A 13,613-nucleotide genomic window follows, 5' to 3' on the forward strand; every position below is an offset into this window, starting at 1 on the left:
AACCACTCCTTTAAAAGTTGCCAGAACATCATGATGTAGATCGAGCAAAGAGGCTGCTAAGTGATGAGTCCCCCCAGGTGACAACTCAGCTGGCTAAGTTTTGAGCCGCCGCCATAACAATCCGATACTCCAAAGTACCATGATTTTAAGTTCTATTTTATGATCTGTTTTAAATTGTATTATAATAAATGACCATATTCTTTTGGTCTTTTATGTATTAACTTCATATAACTTGATCTGAACGACTGTAATAAAGTTTGAATCTGAATCCCACGTTTCAAACTGGGCTTAAAGGTGAGTCCTGCAATGAAACACAACTGCTATAGAACACAACAGTTGAAACAAGCTTACTCAGATCTACACAGAGAGGACAGGAGCCTTTCATACTAGTCAATAATTACATAACTAGATCTAAACAGAAGTATGAGTAATTGTGGCAAGAATTTGTCTGTCTGGAAAGTGGGAAAGCATTTCTAGTAAATATTTACCTATGACATAATAATTAACTTTTTCTCAAGCAGGTTCTCATCTCTCCAGTTCCATCTGTTGACCTGATATCGATACATGCCAACTTTGCTGGAAAATGATGTCTGACTAACAGCCTCCCCTCAGGGTACATGAAAAACCAAGCACTGAATGTTACCTAGATGGCACCAAGAAGCTTATCCGTTCAAGTGTACTTAACAAAGTGTTTATCCGAAGACATATGGCATTGCAGAACTGCCAGCCTATTCGTAATGGAGACGGTATGCTGTAAACCTCAACCTTACATAAATCTTTTTCTGATTTGCTACCAATGAAATATTTGTGCCAGTGCAGTATAATCTGCACAGGACTCTGTAAAACAGCTGCTGATTTTCATTACAGCTAAATTTTATAAACATTGATCTGTTGGGAGAATCCTGGGTATGTTTTGTTTGTTTGTTTATAAAGAAAACTGCTCATTAGAAGTTACAATAAACTTTTGAAGTTAGGCAGACTATTCAGTAAAAATTAAGGGTTCAAAGTGAAACAACAACAAAAAAGGATTTTTAATATGTGGTGTGGTTTTGGTATAGCAATGAGTGAATCAGGCAGCCACATTTTAACACAGTATGGCTGTTACCTTCTATTTATTTAGGTACTTCTATTATTTAGGTACCCCTCTTTCTCCCCAAAGTGATTAACAACATTGTTATATCCTTCTCCATTTTATCCTCATCACAATTCTGCAAGGTATGTTAGGCTCAGACTGTGTAACTGCCCCAAGGTCACACAGCATTCCATCATAGCAGAGTAGGGATCTCACATCCGGCAAAGTTAAAATATGCAAAGAGGATCAAAGCACTAAGCTGCTTAAAATAATAAAATAGAGGAAGAGGAAAGGAGAGTCCTGTCTAATAGTTGTTCTGCATTAATTCAGTCTGTTCTGGAGGCAAGCGGGGAGGAAGTGTGACTCAAAAGAGCAGGAAGTCTCCAATTGAGCCAATCAAGACACTGGAGGAGATTATTTGAAACATTTCAAGAAGTTCTTATTCTAACTATGCAAAGTGCACATCTCTTTCAATGCCCCCTGATCTTCATATCCTCTTGATCATGCACACTACACTCTCTTCTGTGTGGAATTTTTCATCCATGCAATCTGGTTGTTTTCTTTTACCTAGGAAAACTAGCACTGTTTGTCAACTTTTCACTGACATTTTCAAACACCCTTTTCATTAGTATTCCAGGACATTACAACGATAGTTTATCTACTTAGTAATAGATTCTTAGACTGTAATATGAATACTTGAGAGGTAAAGACCTCCCAGACAAAAAGCCAATAATAGTTATATGCAGAAAAAATGACAAGCAGAAGAATAGCATTATTTAGCTTCAATATTTTTTCAGATGATATTGCATTTTTACAAGGCCTTCTAGATTCAACCAAGAAGAAATTTCAAATCTTTGAGAAGCCACTTAGGAAAAAAGCTGTTTGTTCTCCTTGAACCATTCACAGAGCATCAAGAACATCACTTTATCCTAGTTCCTAAAGCTCTGTATGAAGATGAACAAGCCATCCCAACTTGTGTGGGGGATCTATCAGGATTAAAACCATAATTCTTAAACTTTTTCTACATACAGAAATGTTTATATACATAAATAGTGGAAGAGGAAGAGTTGGTTCTTATATGCCACTTTTTTCTACCCAAAGGAGTCTCAAAGCAGCTTACAATCACCTTTCCTTTCCTCTCCCAACAGTGAGGTAGGTGAGGCTGAGAGAGCCCTGATATTACTGCTCGGTCAGAACAGCTTTATCAGTGCTGTGATGAGCCCAAAGTCACACAGCTGGTTGCATGTGGGGAAGTGAGGAATCAAACCCGGCTCGCCAGATTAGAAGTCTGCAGTCCTAACCACTTCACCAAAAGTTAGACCAGAAAAAGGCCAAACTAAACACATAAAATTGAGATTCTTTCAAATGGAAGTCTCTTAGAGTCCTGAATAGGATGGAATGCACACTATCGTTTGAAACAGCATACTTGCATTGACTCATGAAAGTAAAAGAAAGTTAAGCCCCAGTTAGGTTCATTATGAATACTGCATAAGGCATTTAACAAAACCAAAGAAAATACACACAAATAAACTAGTGAAAAAAATGTATAAAATATAACAGCAAATTTTGACACTATTTCAACAAAGAAAATACGTTCTGATTAGCAACATTTAAACATATAAATATACAGGCACACTAGGTTATCCTAGCATTATTTTCACAGCAGAATTAGAAATTGAACATGGAACTTGTTTCTGACACTTACACTATGCTTCTCACATATATTATTTTAATAATGAAGTGATTGCTATGATAGCTAAAAGTATAAACAGAGTCACAATAGATAGATAACAAAAATATAAACAATACAGCAGTTACCGTGTAAACATGCACTAATAAACCATGACAATAACTGAGAGGCTGTTTTTCAAATAACATTGTTTCAAATAATACAAAAAACAATTGTTTCAGACCAACAACAGCTAGAAAATCCATAAAAGTAGCTTTAAAAATATTGTATTATTTATACTTTTTATGGATCTTCTAGCCAATGTTGGTTATTGGTCTGGAGCAATTGTATTTTGTATTATTTGAAACAATGTTGTTTGAAAAAGGACTCAGTTATTGTCATGGTATATTAGTGGTGTTGACATAGTAACTGCTGTGCTGTTTGAATTTTTCTTATGATAGCTAAAATGACAATGAGGTTTTAAGGATGCAGGAAACTGAGAGCTGAGGATTCTGATATTTGTTATGAAACAATTTCAGCGTACTATGTTCTTTTTTTCAGCCAAGTTCATAGTAACATTTAGTGGAATTTACTGTACAAACAAATACATATCTAAAACTTAGCTAGAGATTCCATAGATCCATTATATTATTTAGGTAGAATACAAACTAAAATTCCCTGGCCCATGAAAATCACTATTGACTATTCAAATAGAAGGTTTGTACTCTTCTTCAGTTCTCTCAAGCAGCAGTATTAAGGCTGATGATGTGTAAATTTTCCATGATAAAAACTGTAGGTAGGGTTGAGTAATCTAAGAATTTTGAATATCCTCCCTTTCCTCAGTATATGTCCTGGCCATGTCACCAGCATTATGCCACATTGAACCAAGAAGAAAGACAGGATATAAATGTTTTAATAACTAATAAAAAATTATGCACATGAAAATGTTGATGTAAGTGCCAAACAGACACCTTCCAATTGCTAGATTATAATCAGTCTTTCCTGCAAAACTGTACCATGTTATTTTTATAAATGTCTATCCGCCAAGAAATCAATATAACAAGAAAACCTCTGTTCTAGAACCTCTGGTCTACCATTGGGGCAGCTGAGAACCATAAGAGAACACTCCCTGTAAGCCTCCTTCACACCATTAAGACTCAACCTAAATTGCATATGGCATTAAATCACATGAATGGACCAGATCCATAGACCCGTTGAATTTAGTTTCCCCCTTTTTAAACAGCCATGCTTACCATACCCATTTCTTGTACTGACCCAGAGCCATTAGTCAAAATGTTAACTGACCCATCAATTGGGACAGGTATAAATACTATGAATGAGCACAGTGGAAATGAATAAGCTCCTCCCCCCTCATTGACTCCTGTCATGCTTCAAATCTATGCACAGATTAGGATACCAAGTAAGCTTGCAGCTTCTCTAAGGATATTGTAGTCTCTCTTGGAGATTTGGGGATGAAGCCTAAAGAGAACAGGGAGTTCAGTGGGATAAATGCCAGAGTGCACCACTCTTCAAAGCATCCATTTTCTCCAAGGGAAATGATCTCTGTAGTCTGGAAATTATCTGAATTTCAAGGAATAGCCAGATCCCACCTGGAGATTGGCATCCATAAACCTATCACAATTCTACAAAGCAACATATAAAGCCTAGCCATGTTAATCACCTATCATTTAACAGAGTGCATGGGGTTATTTCTGTCTGGTTTCATTATGAGAACACTGAGAACAAAAGTGGTACAATTTTGATGATGGTAATGTTAGAGAACAGGCAATTTGCATCAAGGGAGCACTTTGCACAAAAAGCCAGGAAGAAAATAAACAAGATGTTAGCATATTTTTAACAGTGTTCAAAACCTTTGCAGATATGCCTGCTCAAATACCAACATGGACAACATCTGGGAATGGATAAGCATGAGTTAGCGATTCCACGATTCAAACATGATCTGGTGCAAATGTTTGCCTCTTCCCCTTGCAACAGTACTTACTGTGTGTGTAGTGTCAACAATTCTGTCTCTCTGACTTTCTCTGAAGAGACTGAGATGTAAGTTCAGGTTGGGTTGTAGCTGGCCTAGGGTAGTTTTTGGTCTTATTTGCACATTTTCTTTGAAATGGAATTTAACTGCTCTAGCTTCTGTTTCTCATGCTACTTAATTTGTTTAATGATCTACCTAGAAGACAACACAAGACTAGCCTGCTGGAGCAGACCTGCTGGGTGAGATTCCCCATTTGGCTATCCAGATGCAAACTAGATAACAATAGGACTATCCTTCATAGATCTGTCCAACCTCTTGGTGAAAATTCTCAAACCCTCATTACATCTCATATTTGGGAAAGGTTCTGGGCTCATCATGGGAGCCTGCGAGTAAAGTGGCTGGATGTTCATGCCTCTTCTCCAGTCAAATCAGTCAAAAAGAAATGTGTTTGCAGGAAGAAATTAAGATGTTCAAGAGTATGGTAGAAGTACCGTGGTATTTGGCCTACCATGGTTCTGGTTACACTAAAGGGTGCTGTATTTTCTAACTTATTTCCTTTGTCCACACTCTGTGTATGAGTGGAGGTAGCTGTGTAGAGGAAGGGGCATATCAATGAAGTGTGCCAGCATCAGCATACATTTATTAACAACTCTCATATATGGCTAACAAATGGTCTCATGATGGCCCCCATCTACTTCCCTCCCCCAGAGGTGAGATATTCCCTCCATTTTTCTTTCCCTCCTGTGACTGAACAGCCCTAGTTATTTCCTAAAGCATTCTGGTTGCCCCACCCTGTCACGGTATAATATTTTGACTGTTTGCTCAGCCCAGGAACCTGAAAGAAGCAATGGGAGCCCCTTTTAAAGGTCAGGTTAAATCAGGGGTAAAATTTCTGTGGTAACTCAATATATATAACTCTGAGAAAAAATCAGTACATGCACAGACTTATGTTCCAAGCTAATAAGAGTTTTTAAAACTCTTCACAGTAGTTTGAAATCTTTATGCTGAGATGCTTTTGCTCCAGTGTTTTTCCAAACACTCCAGCACACTTTCTTTGAATATTCTCTGACTCTTTTGGTTTCCAGAAAGTATAGTCTTTCCAGTACCCAAACCTCTTCTCTTGAAACACCAGTACTTGAGTTTTTAGCTGAGTCTTAAGTTCCATAATGGCAGTTTCTAACCACAGCATACCAGGGATCTCTGCATTCTTCAGAGCTTAACTCCCTCTTCGATTGGGTAGAGAAATTCTCCTCTCACTATAAACTGGGTCTTTCTTTGGCCCAAATGGAAGTCTTTGCCTACTTCTCAAACATCATTGCCAACTTTCCCAAACTCTCCTCTCTGTATTAAACTGCTCAGGCAGGTATGAATTCTGAAACTGGCAGTGTTCTACTCTTCTCAGCCTGAAATAACACTGGATTCTCCTCAGCGTTCAGTCTAGAAGTCTTTCTTTGCTCATCTGATGCTAACCAATCATATCACTTAGATTAGAACAACCTGTCACTCAGGCCTCTCTAACTCTATGAAGAATTAATCCTTCACAGTCCTTTTCTGTTTATGCCACCTTTCTAAGCTTTTAAACAATGCATTCTATCACAATTGGATATTTCTTTTCTCTACTGTCAAAACATAGGATACCAACTAGCTCTACCAGTGTTGCATCACCATCAGTGAAGCAATGGCATCTGGAGATTAGGAATGAGCAGTCTGTGATTTATTATTTGAGTTTAAAGCCAGGGTTCCCAAGCTGAGGCCCATGGGCCACATGTGGACCCTGACCTCTTTCTGTGTGGTCCCGCTTGTCTGCTGCCATCACCCTCAGGACATTTTCCCTCAGATCCATATTGTTCTTCCTGACTCAAGAGACACCACCTACTGCTGTTCATCCTGTCCCTTTCTTGCAAAAAAGAAAATAGCAACATTGTTTGTTTTGGTCTCCCTGCTTCCTTCTGTCAGCTTCCTCTTGCTCTTATAGCATTTTAGCCATTCCAGGTGCTTTGCTAACCAGCAAAGCTCCGGCAAGCATACCACTCAACTTTTTAACTCCCCCTCTGCATGAATTACCATGTTGAAGCTATGCATGTATAAAGGAAAGTTGCTGTGTGAATGGGTTCAGGAGATGTCAGGTAAGCTTTTGCAAAAATAAATAAATAAAGGCGGGAAAAGGACAGTAAAAGGCCTGGTATTTTTGCAAAAAAATGATGCAAAATGTTTTGCATACTGAACTCTTCTAGGGGCTCCACCCATCAAAGCTTCCAAATTACTGGTGAGGTTTCTGCAGCAAGCAAAATTTTCTTCCTTCCACAACAAGAGCTGGTTGCTCTGACTTCTGGCCTCGCTTGCTTCTGCATCTCCTCCCTTCCTCACTCCAGCTAGGTGTTTTCTTAAACATCTGTGATTGCAGAAGCCAGTGAGTGGCCCCTTGAGTACTCTCTTAGCAGGGAAGCTTGTGGCATTCCCCTTCTCACATCTTCCTCCAGCCACATTCCCCTCCCTCTGGCTGCCATTTTACTTCTCATGATTGAGGCTTGGCTGGCAAGCAGTGATATATGTGCATTTTGCATATAATGTGAAGTCAACTTAATGGTGTATCCTCTGTTCCAGGTGGAAGGCTGCCCTCATTTACTCTTTCTATTTGCCCTTTTTTGGAGGGCCCCCAATTTTTAACATATTAAAATGTATTAGCAGGTGTATACTTAAATTTCAAGGGACTGTGTTTATTAAGAAATAAATCTCATAATATTCATTGTACTTAGGATTGCAATTTTACCATCTGGAAGGCCAGATTCACAATCCATTTTTTTAATTGTCCCTAGCCTGTATATACAGCACAATGCTTCTGAGAACTGTAGTGAAGGGGGGGGGGAGCAGGGGTCTCTTCTTTTCTATGCCATGGTTGAATTGAAAATCCCCAGGCAATAGCAGCTAGATATTATAGAGCAACTAGACGCATTGAATCTAAGGTTGCAGGGGAAAGGAAAGTTTGTGTGTGACATGTATACCAAATTGAAAGCTTTTGAAGCAAAACTAAATATTTTTGTGAAGCAAGTTAGTGAAGGTAACTTTTCAGGCCTCTCATGCTGCAATGGACTAAAATTTGAGAAGGATGGGAATTTACAATTCAATGCTGAAAGACACATCAAAGCACTGAACCTATTGCAGGTGAAATATCAGAACAAATTCACTGATTGCCATAAGCTTGGAAAGGAAATAAGAATGTTTTGGAATCCATTTGAAGTAGCACCAGAAGATGCAAGTAACTTTTTCAGATGAAACGAATTGATTTGCAAGCCAGTGATCATCTCAGAGACATTTAGAAAGAAAATAGTATTTTAGATTTTTATTCTAGTCTACCTGATATATATATCAACCTAAAGAAATTTACTGCAGGTATTTTCACAGTCTTTGGCACCACATACATCAGTGAACAAACCTTTTCCCAGATAAAAACTGTTAAATCCAAGTGTAGGTCAACACTTACAGATAAAACTTTACATGACATTTTAAGAGTGTCTGTCACAAACCTTGACTTGATCATCAATGCCTTGGCTAACAGAAGACAACCAAAAAAAAGCACACTGACTAGGTAAGCATGAGTAGCTAAATAAAAAGATTCCACAGTAAAATATTGTTCCAAAATAGATTGCATTTCTTCATTTACTTTTGAATGTGTACTTTTGATCTAAGTAAGTATGTTAATAATTTTGTTCCATTTGGTTTAAGATATGGCCCTCTTTAGGCACTAAGCATGCTAACGTGACCCCCATGTGCCAAAAAGTGGGGACCCCTGGTTTAAAGCATCATGACATTGTTTGTATCTTTATGTTGAAAGAATTTAAAAGACAGCGAGTATCTAAACAGAATAAAGTTATGGTTTAAATTTCAATAAAATAATTCTGACCCATTGTTTGATACTTAAGTCAATGAAATCAAATTCCAAGTTTTTATCCCCTCACAGTGATTTCTTGTGACCCTAAGTGCTCTCAGGCAGACATACCGCTTATGTATCTACAGTATTGCAATAAAGGAACCCTGGCTATGAGCTCTAGCAAAATGCATGCAGAGCTGTAAATTAGAATACCTTCAACTTAAGGTGAAAAGTAGCCAATCTGCTTTTGAAGAAATAAAATACAAAGTAAAATCAAGGTAAGATCCTTGTCATAAATTTCCATGCCTGTCTGTGTATAATAACAGGTTAACATTCTATTCTGTGATAGTCCATTGGCTTAACACACCACACTTCAGACCAGATTTTAAACATTTATGTACTCACACAACAATTTATATGAAATAGATGTGATCTGGTTAATCCTCAGCGAAGTTATTACATTATAATGCTACCATAATGTTAATTTCGTCACAGAAAACTATGTTTCGTTTTAAGAATCTTAAGGGGAACATGTGTTTATAATTAATTATTTGATTATACATAGATATTTTTAAAGGAACGTACGAAGGACAGAGATACTGCTTCTTTTTCCCTTTTCCTTTCTTTGACGATTTCTCTTTGGAATAAACCTCTTCAACGCACAAGGAGAAGAAAACAAACACAAGAGCTGCCAATAAAAACTTCATTGTGGGGACTTTGGCTCTGGAACAAAAGTTGACCTAAGAAAGATAAGAGAAGTAATGGTCTTACATTAGTGGAGTTGGGTGTAAAAAAATGGGGGGGGGGTCATATATGAAATAAAGAGCTAATCGATAGAAATGTAGCATCAAGTGAATTATTGACTATAACTTACAGTCTTATCACATTTTAGGCATGCTTAAACATATGAACCTGTTACATTTATTAGTTAGTAATAATTATCCAGGATCGGGTTATGCATTCTTGAGTCAACTGACTTTATGCTATATTTTAATTATCCTCATATGCTTGTATAGATTACTAGAATAAGAAAACCAATAGCAATGTTATGAATTAATATATATTAATATATATTACTGAATTAATATATAAGTGGGTCTGGCGTACAAAACAAGTATACATCTTTATACAGAAGTTGCATACCTAAAACTAGCTTACCTAAGATTCAAATTCATTCACATATAACGTCATACACATCTTCATTACTGTTAAGGAGATCTCTGACATGCGGTTTCTCACAACTATTGTCCTAATCACAAGAAACAACATATTTGCTGAGGCCTTGTCCATGATATACTTATTGTACTGTTAATTAATTTCAATGTTTTTTTCTTAATTGAATAAAATCTGGATCAAATGCCTCTGAGTACAATATCTGCCATACTAACTCATCTACCTCTATTACCTGTTTACAATAGGAAAGAGAAACTGCATGTAGCTCCAGCATCACTGGTAATATTTCACTACTGCACAACATTTATATGGCATCTGGTTAATATCATCAATAATAAAGCATGCCTCCACAGCAGGGTTAAGTGTTTATGTTCAGTGCCAAGTACTGCTGGCCTACACTGGGGGAGGGGGGAGATCTCTGTATTTTATGATCTCAGCATCAAATGCAGTTTTCCAGGCTTTGCTCCTCAGAAGGTACGACTGTTCTACAACACTAGGTGCACTTCTCTGCTTGAAAATGCAGAGGCTGAGTACAGACAGATATTTACATCTCGTGAACAGCAGCAACAGCAAGACATTCTTGTCTTCCTTCCAAGAGCAACAGAAGCAGAGTCTTCCCTTGCCCAAAGCAACAGCAACAAGGGCTCCCAGCCAAAAGGCGAGACAGAGGGTTCTCCTTTCTCGCAGTCCAAGCAATGCTCACAAGAGCATTCGCCCCTGCAGTAGCACTCCCCAGATCAGGGGTAGTCAAACTGCGGTCCTCCAGATGTCCATGGACTACAATTCCTAGGAGCCCCTGCCAGCGAACGCTGGAGGGCCGCAGTTTGACTACCCCTGCCCCAGATCCTTCACCAGGATAACAAGCAAGGTCTCTCGGACACCTTTCCTTGCACTCATTTCCAAGGGCCTTTGGGGTGGCTTCTCTCCCAGGGCAATAATAGGGCCACAAACATTCAAGAGAATTCACACAACTGCAAACACACAATTAAAATGAAGCTATCAATGCTGCTGGACACATGCCACAATTCTGTTTTCATCAGAGGATGCCCACATTCCTTAAGGCCAAATAAACTGTTTATGGTCAGTGTCACCTTGGCAACAGGTGTCCCTTTCATGCATGTAGAGCATCCGCCAGTCAAGCTCCTTTGCCCTCTGCAATGACCCACCACAAGCAACAAGGCCTGTGCAGCCGTCCCTCTACTGCCTTACCCATCAAGACCTTTTGTCTCTGACATCATCATCCCCCAAAGACTGCCTGCTTTGACCCTGATCCTTATATTTATGCCAGACAGAACACTGACCGCCTTTATGCTCCCACCTCCCCCCCCAAATTGCCCTCTCTCCTATTTGGGCAACAGAGGAAAATCCCCCTTTCTGTGATAGATAAGGGACATCCAGCCCCCCTTTCCCCCCCCCCCCGGTTCACCATGGCCTCCACAACGTCGGAATGTCCCAATTCCCAAATTTCAGCCCTGCAAATGCCAGCCACGCAGGGCTCTGGGATGGAGCCTTAGTAACGGCAGCCTGACTCCCAACGCTGCCCAGTGCTGGCCAAGGTACTGAAGGTGCTGTTTCTGGAGCGGGGCGAGGGGTGCGGGACCACCCCTGCCAGGACGCGCCAGGGACCACGCAGAGGGCACGGAGCGTCGCCCTTACCAGCCAGCCCCCTCGCCCCCGCCGACACCAACCGCATGCCCGTGTCTCCCTCCGTGCCCGGCGAGCGTCCCCCGTGCAGTGACCCGGCTCTCCTCCCCAGCCGCAAGACTCACCCGAAGAGAGACGCCCGGGAAGCCACTGCCACCCCCAGCCCTTTATCGCAGCCGCAGATGGCCGAGCAGCCCGCAGCGGGCCATGGCAAAGCCGAGGATCGCGAGCCAGCGAGCAGGGGGAAGCAGTAGCTCAGCAGCGGCCGCAGCGCTACCAAAATGAACTCTGCATCAAGCGGCGTCCATTTTGCTACTGAGCATGTGCATACTTCCCGAGAGCCTCCTAGGGAGCATGTGCAAGATCTGGGCACATGTGCAGTAGGACTATGAAGCCACGGGGAAGCCTTTGCCCTTGCTGAATTCTGCCCTCAGTTCCGCTCACTGCTTCATTGCCTTTAAGCGCGTGGGAATGCGGCAGCGACAGGGAAGGAACGGCCGGTCAGGGCACACTCCCTCCTTTCCAGACTGTTCAAGGCACTTCGACGCTACTAGCAAGGCCAGAAAGAATGGCTCGCTTCGGTCCTCAGGAGAGACCCAAGTGGGGGCGTTGCTAATGCCTCTCGTGTTGAACTTTTACTCAACCTGCGGCAGTACCAGAGCCGGCTCAAGATAATGCAGCCCTGAGGCACTTAGTCACCTCTTTCTAAGGAATCACAAGAATGCCCCCTGGGGAAAGAATGCCTGAAGACCGATTAGATATAATGGGAGTCAGGAATGCCAACTGATTTGCATGGGCGCCATTGGAAAACATTACTGAAGTGAAAGTTGCAATGAAAATGTGAAATGGTTTTTGAGAAACCTACTCTATGCAAAGAATGGCAGCCTACCCCCACCCCCTCCAGTGTAATGATGGTCCCTGAGAACAGAATCAGTATTCCTGGACTGTAATTGCAGCCCCCACTGTGGAATGATGGTCCCTGGAAGTAGGATTCAGTGTTCAGGGACTGGAAGGACAACTCCACTGTGGATTTACAACTTACGGTAATAATGTCTCTGTCTAGTTTTGTGATATGGCAGAAATGAAAGAAAAAGTCTACATTTATAAAGTTTACACCATATTCCAGTTTACCTGGTCCAGATAGTTACCTAAAGTATATTACACCATTGTAGAATATTCTTTGCCTTTTCAATGAGCCATAGCATGGTGAAATTCATTTTGATATGCACCAATAGGTACATGAGAATGAATCCACATGTGACATGATTTTTATCCAATGCAACTAGATATTTTGTTATACATCTGTAATTTTCACCTAGCAAATGCGTCCATAGGAAAGACATGAGCAGTCTGGCAGTTGACAGGAATTCATACACTTTCAAGATAACTTGGGTTCTAAATCAGCCCTGGCTGGATCAAGTCTGAGGCAACTGTCAGGATGACGGACTCGAAATGACTTCTTTCAAAAGCGTTTATTCGTAGGCAGTTCTATGCAGGACGTTCAATGCTGAATCTGGCTTTCAAATTCAAAACGCAGTTCTTATCCCCCACCAGTTTCCGCCAAAGATGTTCACATAAGCACAGACACAATAGGCCTTCCATGTCCAGGTGCAGCCCGGGACAGCTTCCAAGTACGATTACATACACAGCATTGGCCTTGGAGCATCCAGTAGCTACTACTTGCAATGATAATACCACTTGTTACTTAAATGAATACATGAGCAGACAGTTCAAGGTTAGGGAACAGACAGATTCCCAAATGGCTACACAGTGGCTAAAGAAAGCGATTAATTCATGGCAGCAATCATGTGATTCTGACAGCAACATGCCTACTTCTGTCCCACCACAGACTGGGCAAAAGCTGAGCCTCAGTGGCCCTTTCAAGGGTAACTCTTCTGGAGGCATTGCGTCTCCTTGAGAGCTAGCTTGGTATAGTGGTTAAGAGTAGCAGCCTCTAATCTGGAGAACTAGGCTTGATTCCCCATTCCTTCACATGCAGCCAGCTGGGTGACTTTGGGCCAGTCAGAGTTCTCTCAGAGCTCTCTCAGCCTCACCTACCTTACAGGGTATCTGTTGTGAGAGAGGAAGGGTAGGCGATTGTAAACTGCTTTAAGACTCTTTTGGGTAGGAAAAAGCAGGGTAAAAATAACCAGCTGTTCTTCTCCTCCTCCTCCGCTGCCAGTGATTGGGCAAAAGT

At 40.8% G+C, this 13,613-nt stretch overlaps 1 protein-coding gene across 3 annotated transcripts in view; it reads right to left on the reverse strand.

The window, feature by feature from the left end:
• Positions 1-11,934, reverse strand: part of GLRB (glycine receptor beta) — a 47,360-nt gene extending 35,426 nt beyond the window's left edge. The window contains exons 1-2 of one of the 3 annotated variants that reach the window (XM_077300021.1): positions 11,542-11,934; positions 9,185-9,339 (exon numbers count right to left, since the gene is read on the reverse strand). In XM_077300021.1, the coding sequence (XP_077156136.1) occupies positions 9,185-9,306 (122 nt within the window). In that variant the 5' untranslated portion in view covers positions 9,307-9,339; positions 11,542-11,934. Of the gene's footprint in view, positions 1-9,184; positions 9,340-11,541 lie in introns of those variants that run through there. The other 2 variants (XM_077300020.1, XM_077300022.1) reach the window with 2 other exon arrangements.
• Positions 11,935-13,613: the final 1,679 nt, after the last annotated feature.

Source organism: Paroedura picta, chromosome 10, assembly GCF_049243985.1.
Source record: "Paroedura picta isolate Pp20150507F chromosome 10, Ppicta_v3.0, whole genome shotgun sequence".
Lineage (NCBI taxonomy): Eukaryota > Metazoa > Chordata > Lepidosauria > Squamata > Gekkonidae > Paroedura > Paroedura picta.